Raw genomic sequence first — 13456 nt, 5'->3', positions numbered from 1 at the left:
CTCAGAGAACAATTGGGCAGCATCTAGTAAAGTTGAAAAGACCATACTGTCCTCTCCAGCAGTTCCTTCCTCACCCACCAGGAAAATTCCTTCGAGAAACATTCACATACAAGTCTGAGGAGATGTGTCCAAAGATGGCCCGGCGTCGCTTATAATAGTGGGGAATATCCCACTATTGGGAATGGATAGATCAGCTGTGGTTTATTCATTCAACGAATTCAACTGGGATCCGCTTGAGAAAAAGAGTCGGATCACAATGTCGGTCGATAAGTACAGAATACCACCATTGATGTAAATTTTCACCAAATAGAGAAGAATGGTGTACTTTGTTTCTGGATATTCATTGAGAGGAAAAGTGTCACAAGTCTGCTCGGGAAGGAAGGCTGCATGCCAACCTGAGAAGAGTTGTTGCCTCTGGGAGTGAAAGCGGGCAGCAGGGACAGGTGACACAGGAGCCCGGAGCTGTGCCTGGGTTGATGCATTTTAAAAAGATGCTGACGCATGTGTGTGGATATGTGTACGTGAGTTATTTCTTGGTGGCAAATAGCTGGGTGTTTTTTAATTAATCTTCGTGCTTTTCTGTATTTGTAAATTACGCAGTATTGAAGGAAGTGATGTGTGTTAACCCACAACGAGTGAGTTTGTTCAGAAAGCGGCAGCCGCAGCAGATGTGGGGCACAGGCGTGTCATGGTGGCGGAAAGTGGGAACTCACATCTGTGCTTCTTTCCAGCAGCCAAATCCGGTGGAGCAGCGCTACATGGAGCTCTTGGCCTTGCGCGACGAGTACATAAAGCGACTTGAGGAGCTGCAGCTCGCCAACTCTCCCAAGCTTTCCGATCCCTCGACCTCACCTTCTAGTCCTTCGCAAATGATGCCCCACGTGCAGACTCACTTCTAATAAAGGAAATAGCTGACTTTCATTCGGGGCCTCTGTACAGAGTAGGTTAAAATATTTGCCTCCATGTAGAACTTGAACTAACATAATCTTAAACTCTTGAACATGTGCCTTCTAGAATACATATTGCAAGAAAACTACAGTGTCTACACGGCAATTGGAAGAAAGGAGCCCAGATGGGGTTTTGGAAAATCCTGATACCTTCCAGAAGCAGTTTTTGAAAGATAATATTTAAATTATATTTACCTCTTCAGAAATACTATGTGTACAATATGTATCTTGTGGGCCTCATTGGAACAACATTTTTAACTAAAGGGGAAAGAATATATGTTTGTGAAATGGATTTACCTCGAACTGCTTACAGTAGTTGCTTAGGGTGATCTAAAAGGAACCCAAATGTGAAAGATGTGTGTTCCTGCCAAAACCAAATTGAGCTCAGCTTCCAAGGCATAATCCACAAGCAAGGTGTTTAAATAATTGCCAAATTTCATACCATCGTAAGTGTGATGACTTAAGGACAAATAGCTGTGTAGATGAGCTTTCCATCATTTTGAAATTTTGGAATATGAAGTATTTTCCCCAAGAGAAGCATATTTTTATATTTAAAAAAAACTGATAACGCCCAGTTAAATATGATTTGATTGTTTTTAACATTGCCAGTTCTGTTTCCTAAGTTCTTTCATGAGCTTGCCTAGGATTCTGACCTATTTTCAGGTGGTAGAAACCCCTTCTATAGCACTGTTTGAAGATGTCGGATGCATTATGCTGCTTATGTGAATGTTTTCGCAAACGCTGCTCTAGTCAAACTAGCTGATCTGCCAAAGTGTCGGGTTGACCATCTTGGATGTGTGAGCTGTCGCTAGAGCAGCATCCTTTGAAATAAAAGCCGCAGATGTACATTTGTTGAGCGTATTCTTGAAAGTATGGTGTTTATGCATTTCAATTTCAGTGGTGTTCGACACCCCTCCCCACCCAGGCGTGCATAAAAACTGGTTCTACAAATTTTTACTTGAAGTACCCAGCGGTTTGCTTTTTCAGGTGTTTTTTTTTTTGTAGTATTAAATGCAATTTCAAATGCAGTTCTATTTGATATCTGAACTAATTCATTTAGTCAGTATATTTGTAAAAGTTAAGGCTACAGTTAAAAAACAATTAATGTGTTCTACAGTGATTTGTAAAGGACTATTTATAGCTAATATGGTTTTGTTTTCAGTGAATTAAGAGAGATTAAATATATCTTTGTAAATTATTTTATGTCATAGCTTAATGGTCTACCAAATAAGACATCTCAAATGCAGTAGTATAAATGTATAAATTTTGTATGTATAAGAAATTTTTTAGACAGTCTCTTGCTTTTTGTAAACGCTGTAAATATTTCATAAATTAACAAAGTGTCACTCCATGAAAAGAAAAAAAGCTAATACTAATAGCTGAAAGGATTTTGTGAAATTTCATGACAAATGTTTCATGGCAATAATGACTAAAGACCTGCTGTAATAAATATATTAACTAAACATTGCACTCTATTCCCAGGGCTGTAACTGTGTATGTATGTGTCTTAAATGTGCATGTTGCCCATCTTACTTGCTTTTCCTGGATCTACTTCACATGCCCTTTATCTTACTAGCAACCTTGTATAGGGCTCTCCCCAAGTCCCAACAATATTGGAAATTTAAGTACATTAACAATGCAGATTTTAAGCCACAGCTACCTTCATTTTTTAAAATGTATTTTATTGAAGTATAGTTGATTTACAATGTTGTGTTAATTTCTGCTGTACAGCAAAGTGATTCAGTTATAAATATATATATATATTCTTTTTCATATTTTCCATTATGGTTTATCATAGGATATTGAATATAATTCCCTGTGCTATACAGTAGGACCTTGTTGTTTATCTATTCTATATGTAATACTTTGAATCTGCTAATCCCAAACTCCCAATCCCTCCCTCCCCCATCCCCTCTCCCCCTTGGGCAACCACAAGCCTGTTCCCTATGTCAGGCCACAGCTGTCTTTATTAAAGTAGGGATAGCTTTCACAAAAGTGCTGGGCTGCAGAGACGCAAGACTTTCAGACTCCGGATGGAGAACACAGCAGTTGACATTAAGGGAGATTAAGAGACTGGTTGAAACAAGTCATACTTGATGTCTCTTTAGGTAAGAATTATTAAAATTCTTCAAATGCGGCCAACTGGAAATTCATCTACGTGTGTCCTAAGAACGCTAAATAGTTATACTAGTAAACTTACCATTTTTTAAAAATCCCAATAGGACTCTTAAAAGAGTAAGTATCTCTTTTAAAACTATGAGTATTTGAAATGCTCTCCAAGGTTCTTCTTCAGACATGGCTATGTTTCACCCTCACTGCGCCCTCGTGGCCACGTGGTGTTCTATTATCCCTGTTTTTCAACCGTGGAGAGCATTGTTGCTGCAGGGGTTCATTGACTTGCCCAAAGTCTCAGAGCATTGAAACAAACGTATGCAGGCATCGAACTGAATTCTGCCTCTCTTGCATTCCCACTGAACAGCCTTAGCTTTGCCTTCTGCAATGAAATAGAATAATCTCTTCCTGGGACAGCCCTTCCAGTAAGTTGGAATCATATCTATTTCTGATAGTATAACAGGTTTTTCCTAACTATAGTCATAGTACTTTCTGATCTATTTTTGATAATGCAGCAAAGCTTCTCCTTACAGTTTTGGGGAAGGAATAATACTCAAAAGTTTGAAAATCTGTTGACCAGTATCTCATCACTTGCAGCCCTCTACAGAATGCAGCTGTCAGTCATGTGGACAGCTCATGTGGCATTTGGGAGCATTAGGCAAAGGCAGGACTATATAAGGGGAATGCTCTTAAAATACAGGAATTGATTACAGGGTATATACACCTCTGACTGGAGGACATAGCCATTGGTGGCCATTGAAGTAAAATCTGGGGACACCCAAAGGAAATAAATATATGCAGCATGCAGCACAAACAAGAACGAGGATTAGCACATCCGCAGGAAAACCTAATGGTTGAAATAGATTGCAGTCAAATTCTTTTAGGTTCACAGAATCACTAAAGCATGCTGCCGGAATACCAATTTTTGAAATGAGTCTAATACTCTGGCATCTACTGTTAGATTTATAACTTAGTTAAGGAATTATTAGTAAAGTCTTTTGTATTAAACATATCTGGAAGATGAAAGATCAGCAAAACAAAGTATTCTCATTTCCTCATGAGGCTCAGATTCAGATACGGTTTATTCCTTATTTGCAGTAATTCGTCATTTAAAAGCAAAGGTGATAACGTATTTAAACCATGTAGGGTAGCTAAATGCTTAGTATTTAAACCATGTAAGGTAGCTAAAATGTTTAGACATGACCATTAAGATTTAGTTTGTTTTTCTAGTAGTTACGGAGAACACGGCTTATTCATTTATAGTGGTTAATACGTATGTGCTTCTGAAATGGACTGTTCCACAGTGCGGTCCACATAAATTACAAAAGAAAGTTGTTCATCTCATTTCGGGAGCTTTATGTCACAAACCTGTATTAGAAAGAACCCTGGTCGGGACGGGTGGGGACCTGGGTTCCCGTCTGGGCTCTGGACCTGCTTCTTGGCTGGAAGATGTGAGGCCCTCCCAGCACCCGCTCGAGAGGCCCGGGAGGAGGCTTTAGTGTCCACCTGCTCAGTGAGGGTATGGACTGCACGTTCTCGAAGATCCGTACAAGTCAAACAGCCCTTGTCAGAAACACATTTTCCTCACTTATGCACATACAATATTTATGGTAGAAGATGGCATTGGCCCTTGTGTATTAGTTTCCTGTTTCTGCTGTGAGAAATCACCACAAACTTAGTGCTGATTTATTATCTTCCCCACACATTTATTCTCTTACAGTTCTGGAGGTCCAAAGTCTTAAATTAGCCTCCCTGGCCTAAAGTCAAGGTGTCAGCAGGGCTGCGTTCCTTCTGGCAGCTCTAGAGGCGAATCCTTTCCTTGCCTTTTCCAGCCTCTAGTGGCCGCCTGCTTTCCCGGAGTCGTGGACGCTTCCTCTGTGTCTAAAGCCAGCAGCACAGCACCTTCAAATCTCTCAACTCTGACTCTTCCGCCTCCCTTGTTGACATTTAAAGGACCCTAGCGGACTCCCCTGGCAGTCCGGTGGTTATGACTCCACGCTTCCACTGCAGGGGGCACAGGTTTGATTCCTGGTCGGGGAACTAAGATTCCCCGCGTGGCCAAAAAAAGAAAAAGGAAAAAAGGACCTTGGTGATTATATTGGGCCCCTCTGGATAACCTAGGCTGCTCTCCCCACCTCAGAGTCAGAGAATCAGCAACCTTAATGCCCCCTTGCTGTGTAAGGTAACACAACAGGTCCCAGGCATCAGGATGTGGACATCTGGGGAGGCCATGATGCTGCTACCATACCTCAGTCCGTGTTGGCAGGTGACGGTGGGCCTGCAAGCTGAGAGGTCAGACGCACTCTCCTGTTACCAGCTATGCAGTGACTCACAATTAGGGAAACAACTAGCTCAATTCATTTTGTTACATCTCAGGCGATATTTAGACTTAAGAGTTGCCTCTGACTTTATTCCCTATTTCTATCCTCGCATCTATCTAAAGCCAGACTATGTACTTTCAACCCCCTTGGTCCCTGAATGGAAGAAAGGGAGATATTTATTGGGGGCATATGTGCCAAACTCTGCACTATTTAGCCTCCCCACAACCTTATAAAATTGATAGGCTTGGTTTTTTAGGGGTTTTTTGTTTGTTTTGGGTTTTTCTGGGGGGTCGTTTTATAGATGAGACTAAGAACCACAAGTGGGTTTTTTTTAGACAATATTTTCGATAGTATTTTTTTAGACAGTATTTATCAACAAATACTGTCTACTATGACCCAGACCTGTGTCAGCTGATCTTTGTTGGGAAACAAAACTGAGTAAAACAGTGGCCTCCTTTGAAGGTCTCACCTAGTAGGAAGATAGTTCAGTTAACTGGTAATTCCCATGCAGGGTGCACCCTGGTCTAATAGAGGCAGATTGGGGGGCTTTGGGGCCAAGATAGGGGGTCAAGGAGGAACTTCTTGGGAATGCAGTCAGAACTGAGTCTTCTTAGTTAAATAGGAGTTCGGTGATATCAGGGGAATGTACATTCGAACCACAGTGGGATACCACCCCACACCCACATATTGGCAAACCTTTTAAAAGTCTGGCAGGGCTTCCCTGGTGGTGCAGTGGTTAAGAATCCACCTGCCAATGCAGGGGGCACGGGTTCGAGCCCTGGTCCAGGAAGATCCCACCTGCCGCAGAGCAACTAAGCCCGTGCGCCACAACTACTGCAACTGTGCGCCTAGAGCCGCAACAAGAGAAGCCACCGCAATGAAGAGTAGACCTGGTTCACGGCAACTAGAGAAAGCCCACGCGCAGTAACGAAGACCCAATGCAGACAAAAAAAAAAAAAGGCACTAATCCCATCATTTCAGGGCCCTCGCCTTATGATCTTATGACCTAATCACCTCCCAAAGGCCTCATCTCCAAATACCTCAATACCAATTTGAGAGTTAGGGCTTCAATATAAATGGTGGAGGTGGCAGGAGAGACACAAACATTCAGTCTATAATAGTGGGTTAAACATTTGATTTAGTAATTTTGGAAAACCAGAAGCCTGCAAGAGGTGGGTCTCCAGTGTATTTGGAGATTTTCCCTTCCTTCCTCCCAGCTCTCCTCACCCTGTCACCCTTTCACCCCAGGCTCATCCCCTCGTGGGTGTTAGGATGGCTGCTGGGGTTTCAGGCATCACATGCTCACAGTTCAGTTGGAAGTTATTAAGCTGGGAGGGCAGGATGGGTTTGGGATGGGAATTAGTTACTCCTTGTCTACAGGTCTGCCTTTTATCAGGATGGAAGCATTCCCTTTATATTTCACTGGCCAGACTTGGGTCATAGGTCATACTCAGGGCAATCACAGGCAAAGGGGCTTAGCCATGATTCCCATCCCCGTCCCCAACTAAATCAGGGGTGGGTTGAGAGGGGATGAGCCCGTTGGATATGCAAACCCTAACACAATGAGCAGGGAAATAAATACTGAACAGGACTCAAATGTCCTAAATGCCTTTATCATCAGCTACTGCCCTGATTTTCACAAGCCGTGATTCAGCTGACAGAAGTTAAATGTTACTCTTAATATAAAGCAAGGGCGGAAGTTCCGAGGGCGGTATCAGAACAGTTGGTTGCCCTACAGACGGCTGGGTAAGAACGGAGTGAGGAGGGGTTGCTAAAATGTGTGGGATTGCTCGGGGTTGGACACGTCAAGACCAGGGAGGTCCAGGGGGCCTGGGCTTCTCCCACCGCCAAACTTTTCTGGGAAGGAAAACTGAAGGAAAACAAATCACGCTGAGTAGTTGAATTTCCCTGAACTTTTTTTTTTTTTAACCCTGCATCTCTAATGTCAGTATGATAGTTTCCCGAGCAGAGCACGTTCTTTCTGCATAATCCATTGGTGGATTTCGACCCCAAGTGGCTGAGGACGTGCCCGGTCGCCCGGGCCCTACCTCGCCGGCTCGCGGGCCGGGCGCCCAGGTGGGGTTCGGGCGGGGCGGCGGGGGGGGGACCCGGCTCCCGGCCGCGCGCCGCCCTCCCCGCCCCCCACCCCACGCGCGAGGCCTTGTGGGTAACGCGGGGCGCCAGGTGACAGCTAATGGCGGCGGCCGCCTGAGTCGGGCGGGCGGCAGATTGGGGCCGCCAGAGGCGCGCGGCTGGACCTTCCGGGGCGCCACTCCCCTCCCGACGGCGGCTTCCCCGCGGCAGAGGGTTCAGCGCGCCATGGACAGGCCGGCGGCGGCGGCGGCGGCGGCGGCGGCGGCGGGGGGCGGCGAGGGCGGCGGGGGCCTGGGCCCGGGGCCGGCGGGCGGCAGGAGGCCCCCTCGGGTCGTGGGGGCCCCCGCCGCCGGCTCCCGGCAGCCCAGCGTGGAGACCCTGGACAGGTAAGCGGGGCCCGGCCGCCGCGGCCTTCCGGTCCCCGATTCCCGAGGGCCCCGCGCGAGGCCCGGCTGCCCCTTCCCCGCGCGCCGGGCCGAGGCCAAGCTGGGGCGTCCCCCTCCCGCGTCCCCTCCGGAGCCCCGGGAACCCCCGCCTGGTCCCCGGGGCCCGCACCTGGCTCACTTCCGCCTCGCGCCGAAGCTCCCCGCACCCCGAGGGGCTTCACAGCTGTCAAACCGTGTCCCAGGCCGCCTCCTACTGCACCTTGGAGCCACCTCGGCAGCCCTTGCCCCGGCCACGAATCGTTTGGGAGGAAATTTCACCCCGGCGCCCCTTTTTAGCGTGCCCTTGCCTCGTGTGGTCTGAAGACCCAAATCCCGCCGCCGCTGCTTGGGGTCTTTGATGCTGGGGTTGGTAGGGGCAGTTGGAGGGCGGCACCCCGTGCGTGTCGGGCTGGCGCAGATAGAGGCAAAGATACCCTCATTTGAAAAGCTGGGATGGAAAACTTCCAAACTGCTCCCTATTCGAGAACACATCATCGTTTACTTTCAGTTCTTCACACTTTGAAGGAACCGGTTCATTGTTTTCACAAACACGTAAGGCTACTGCTTCTTAGGCAGTCCGAGAACTAAGATGAATCAGTTAGAAGCACAAACCGACCAGATCCAACTGGGAGGGCCACCCTGGCGCTCGGGACAAGGGGTGGGTGATCCCATAGCCTGGAATATGCAGCTTTTCCACATCTTGGCCATTTCGCTGACGCTAAAGTGCAATTAGGCGAGACATACTGTTGTAACGCCACTGGGTCAGTTTCAGATGCTGGTTCCTGCCTCTTAGTCACACCCCTGAGCTGAACTTTTGGGAGTTTCCAAAGGCAGAGGAACAACAAGAAACATTCCCTTTGTTTCTACCTCAGTGTAATTACAATGTATTTTAATGAAATAGTTACCCAAGTCGTCAGCTTCACTGAAAACTAATCACAGCCAAGACAGTACGTGCACTGGACAGGGTTTCACTCATCTGCAGATACTCTGCAGTGTATGAGGGCTTGGAGAGTCAGAGAATCATGCCCGACGGCTTTTGCTCTCTGGCTTACCATCGAGTGGAGGATACAAACAAACCAGCCATTGAAATCAAGTGTGATAAGTGCCAGGGTGGAGGTGCGCTTGGAAGTGCTCTGGATGTGGTGTGCGTGGGAATCATCTGAGAAGCTTTTTAAGAACTCCAGGTGGCCAGACCCCAGTCCTGAGGCTTCTGATTTAGGAGGTTTGGGTGAGGCCCAGGAGTTAGAATTTTTCAAAAAGACTCCGCAGCCTCAGTTGTGATCCACTGCACTGCGGTATACGGAGGTGGGATATTCGCTTCAGTTTTTAGTGGCGGGACGGGGGCAGGGGACGCTTTTTGGCCACAGGAGTGGAACGTGCAGCCATGTGGGCTGGATGCTGGATGTGGGGAACTGATAATAGAGAAGACTTGCGGGAAGGCAGGAGTTAGATCCTGAAGGGGCCCGTGTTCCTTCCAAGGAATTGTGCCCTTGTCTTCTGGGCCGATTCTTCTCTGCTCAGTTCTGTATAACCTGAGTCAGGATCATCTCCAGTGCTTGATTGAAATGCAGACTCTTGGATCCCACCCTAAATCTAATCCACCATCTCCTGGGTAGAGCCTGAAATTCTGCATTTTTAATAACCACCTTAGCTATAAGTAGGGTGGGCTTTGTGGTCTCTTTGGCACCAGATGGTACAGGGTACTGGTCGAGCCAGTGTAATTATCAGTAGCATCCTTCTGCAACTCACAATAGTGTCTTGGTTTGGATGAGAAATTATATGGTCACCCTAGTTATGGGGGGCACAAAAGGATTTCTATCAGGGAAGCTACAGGATGGGGTAGGCATTTGAGAACAATTGCTGGGCAGTAGTGTTGTGAATGGACTGCAGGTGGGCCGTCTCACTGAGTTGGGTTAAGTTGGTTCTGGAAATGCTAATCTCTCAGTCATTTATTCTGCAGATATGAGTGCCTGCTCTGTGTCCGGCACTGTGTTAGGCCTGAGGATACAGCAGGGAACACACACACACAAATTCCCGCCCTCGTGGAGCATCTTTTTAGTGCGAGAGAGAGACAAAAGAACACGTCAAATGTGTTCTGTGTTAGGTGCTGGGGGAGAAAAGTCAGTTGGGAGCGGGTAGGAAGTGGTGGGGCTGTGCACTCTGGGGAGTGGTTGGAATTTTGTGCCGGGTGGTCAGGGAGAGCCTAGTTGAGAAAGGTGGCCTTTGAGTCACACCCCAGAAGAGGTGAGGGGCCTACTCATGCACATATCCAGGTGGCAGCACAGGCCTGCGCTCCCTGAGGCGGGAGGGGGAGCCAAGGGTTCAAGGGTCAGCCAGGAGACCAGTGTCACCAGCAGGGAGGGAGCTAGGGAGACAGCAGTAGAGGACAAGCTCAGAGAGGTCACAGGGGCAGATGGTGTGGATTTCAGGATGCTCTCCATGGCTGCTGTGTGGACAACGCACCGGAAGGGGAAGGAGTAGAATCAGAGTCTAGCAGGTGGGAGGCTGTCGCAGTTATCAAGGCAAGAGAGGATGGTGGCTGCGACCGGAGCCGTGGGCTGGAGGAAGGGAGAAGTGATCCGATTCAAGCTATCATTTGAAGAAAATCTGCAGGGTAGAGCCAGTAGGGTTTGTGAAGATTGGTTGTCGGGTAGGAGAGAAGAAGAATCAAGGACAATCCCAATGTCTTCGGCTTGCGGAAAACGATGTTGCTGACATGGAGAGGCCTCTATGTGGAGCGGGGTTAGGAAGTTAGCAGGCTCTCAGCCCTGGTTATAACAGTAATGAGATGTCAGTTGGATTTCCCAGAGCAGATGTCAAAGAGGCAGTTGGTTTATTTAAGCCTGGAGTTCAGGGGTGGTGTCTGGGCTGGAGTCACCAGCATAGAGGTGGGGCTTAAATTCATAAGGTGGGAGAACACCAACAGATGATGGGCGTGTGGAAAAGGTAGTTGGAATAGGGATGGGCAAGGTGCATTCTTACGATATTTAGCAGATAAGAGTGATGAGACTCGGTGAGCATTCAGAGGTGAGAGCGAAGTGGGGCGTGGGCTCCAAGGTAAACCCCAGCTTTGGGCCCTGGGGCCCCTGGATGAGGCTGTGCCTTTCCCTGACTTAGGAGACGTGAGGGCTGGAGGAGCAGTTTGCAGGCTGGGCGGCTGATGCTGGTCTAGACCCGTGGAGCCGGCAGGGTCTCTGGGACCGACTAGCGGAGCTGTCTCATGGGATCCTCGGCGTCCAGATCGGGGGAGTCCGGGCTGGAGAAACAAAGCTGGGAGCTCCCAGACTGCAAGTGACTGTTGCCACCAGGAGTGTGGAGGGAGACAGCACTGACTAAAGAGCAGAGAGGGGAGAGGAGACGTGGCCTTCCTCCTCAGTCCCGTCGTTGTGACCGGCTCTGGTTCACGTTCTTCTTTTAAGAGACCCCCAGAGTAGACCCTGCCTCTGCAGCTGTGGCTCAGCCGTGGACCGTGGGCCCTCCCCTCTCTTCTGAATATCGTACTTCTCTTAATGCTGATGGAGCTGTGGGCCTGCGATAGGATGTGGCTCGCTCAAGGTCACGGAGCTAGCTGGTGACAGAAACAGGACCTGGAGCCAGGCCTCCTGTCTACCAGCCCACCGTGCCACACTGTTTATAACTCTGTTGACCAGGATGCTTCTGGTTGCAGGTACCAAAAACACAAATCATTCTAGCTCCAGCCAAAAAGGAAGTGTGTTGGCTCCCATCACTGCTGCAGCCAGGGTGAAAGATGGCCACAGGCACATTCAGAGCCAGAGTTGCAAACAGTGTGGATGAGGCTTCCCATCTCTGTTTTCTTCATGTCTTACTCTCTATCTCTGTGGGTTCCTCGAGGTGGTGGATGTGGAGAGTGGCCTCCGCCAGTGCTGGGGGCGGGTCTACACAGCTCCGGGTCCAAGAGGAAAGCTTGGGGTCACTCCCCTCCAAGTGGAGCAGAATCCTATGAAATGCGGAGGGGCAGCTCCCTACCGTGGAGAGGAGGGTCCTCATTAGAAGGAAGGGGAACGGAAGCTAGAGGATAACAGCAGCCCCCTCCAACCCACCCCGTCCGCGGTGGGTGAACAGGTGGGTTCCTGCTGTTAGATTTGTGCTCAGGCCCAGGTGCTGGCAGAGGAAAAGGCAGCTTGGCAAGAAAAGTATGGGAGAACTGGACAATAAAGGTGCCTTAGCCTTTAAGAGGAAACTAATATCCCTCCCTTTCCCCTCCTTCTTCCTCTTAGTTATTAATTGTGGTAAATAGAGTCTTGGTGTATGACAGGAATGTCTGCCCATTCAGCGAATGTTTGGACTTATATTTTCGGCCCCACAGATAACTACTATAGGCTGTCCTGGTCAGAGAATGCAATTTAGGTCGCTCGTAGAGCACATCAGATGTCTTTATTTCACTAGTTACGTTATTTCACACACTGCCTAGGGATTCCAGGTTTTTTTTATCCTTCCAGTACACGAGTGTGGATTTAATTAGTGATGAGATTTTCAAAGGTCTGGAACACTGTTTACAGTGAAAGCCACCTGCAAGGTAAACTTTCATAAGTATCTTTCGCCCTTTTACTTGATTTCTTCAGTGCTTTCATGAGTTGAGAGAGGAGCCTGGCCTCTGGAGGCAATTTTTAATTCCCTCAGTGCTTACTTTGCTTACGTGGTCCTTTAAGTCAGATGAGCACAGCCCGACCACTTACCAGCTGTGTGACCTTAGTCAAACGCTAGAGCCTTAGTTTTCTCCTCTGTAAGGTGGGTCACTGTGAGGCTCGGGTGAGGCTGTGTGCAGAAATGTGTTGAACATTTGAGAGCAGCACACAAGCGCGAGATGCCATTTTCTCTGCATCCTTGTGTTCTCGTATAAGGCAGTGGCTAGCATCTGTAGCGCTGGCCTCTGTTTTGCCCTGTGGTTCGGTGAGTTGGTCACCGTTGGTGGTACCATATCCTGGAAGGACAGCCCCACCACTTTCTGATGGGCCATGTCGCCACTGCACCTCAATTTTCTTATCCCAGAAACCTGTTGGCTCGTCCCCGTTCTGCCTTCTTATCACATGTGGTTGTCAGGCTCTGATATCATAATGGACTGGAAAAGCCTTTTGTAAGTTGTCAGAGCACTTACAGAAATGTAAGGCGGCATTATTACTACACACAGGACTTTTCTAGTCTGTTCTTTTTAAAATCATACAATCAGCTTTGCTCCATTAAGAGTCACTTTGATTCACTTGAAATTACATCGTTTTCTAGATTTAAAACCACCAGCATGAAAGTGATAGCATTTTTGAAAAGCATATGCTGTAAGATAAATATTTCACTTTAGAATTAATTTTCTACTTACATTAAGAATATTCACTCTATATAATTGTAATTGAGTGATATTTTATTAAATGCTAGAAAATAACATATTTAACTGTCTGAGGCCTAGAATCTTAACCTTAAAATAAATTGGTTGATTCATTTCAAATCAACCTGGAACCTAATCTTACTTCCTAGTGGTCAGTCGATATTTCAGTTCTTACATTAAATGTAAAGGTAACTAAATAGTCTAATTAAAGTTCATTCT

The 13456-nt window shown here is 47.5% G+C and overlaps 2 protein-coding genes across 11 annotated transcripts in view; both read left to right on the top strand.

Annotated features, from left to right (window-relative positions):
• Window positions 1–1793, top strand: part of MTM1 (myotubularin 1) — a 97356-nt gene extending 95563 nt beyond the window's left edge. For 6 of the 7 annotated variants that reach the window (XM_060138146.1, XM_060138150.1, XM_060138147.1 and 3 more), the window contains one exon: window positions 732–1793. In XM_060138146.1, coding sequence (XP_059994129.1) covers window positions 732–899 — 168 coding nt within the window. In that variant the 3' untranslated portion in view covers window positions 900–1793. The remainder of the gene's footprint in view (window positions 1–731) is intronic. The other variant, XM_060138145.1, reaches the window with a different exon arrangement.
• Window positions 1794–7101: 5308 nt separating this feature from the next.
• The window catches only part of MTMR1 (myotubularin related protein 1), a 95707-nt gene continuing 89352 nt past the window's right edge, over window positions 7102–13456 (top strand). For 3 of the 4 annotated variants that reach the window (XM_060138447.1, XM_060138446.1, XM_060138445.1), the window contains exon 1: window positions 7569–7860. In XM_060138447.1, coding sequence (XP_059994430.1) covers window positions 7700–7860 — 161 coding nt within the window. In that variant the 5' untranslated portion in view covers window positions 7569–7699. Of the gene's footprint in view, window positions 7127–7568; window positions 7861–13456 lie in introns of those variants that run through there. The other variant, XM_060138448.1, reaches the window with a different exon arrangement.

Source organism: Lagenorhynchus albirostris, chromosome X (assembly GCF_949774975.1).
Source record: "Lagenorhynchus albirostris chromosome X, mLagAlb1.1, whole genome shotgun sequence".
Taxonomy (NCBI): Eukaryota; Metazoa; Chordata; class Mammalia; order Artiodactyla; family Delphinidae; genus Lagenorhynchus; species Lagenorhynchus albirostris.
This window is presented reverse-complemented; position numbering and strand designations above follow the sequence as displayed.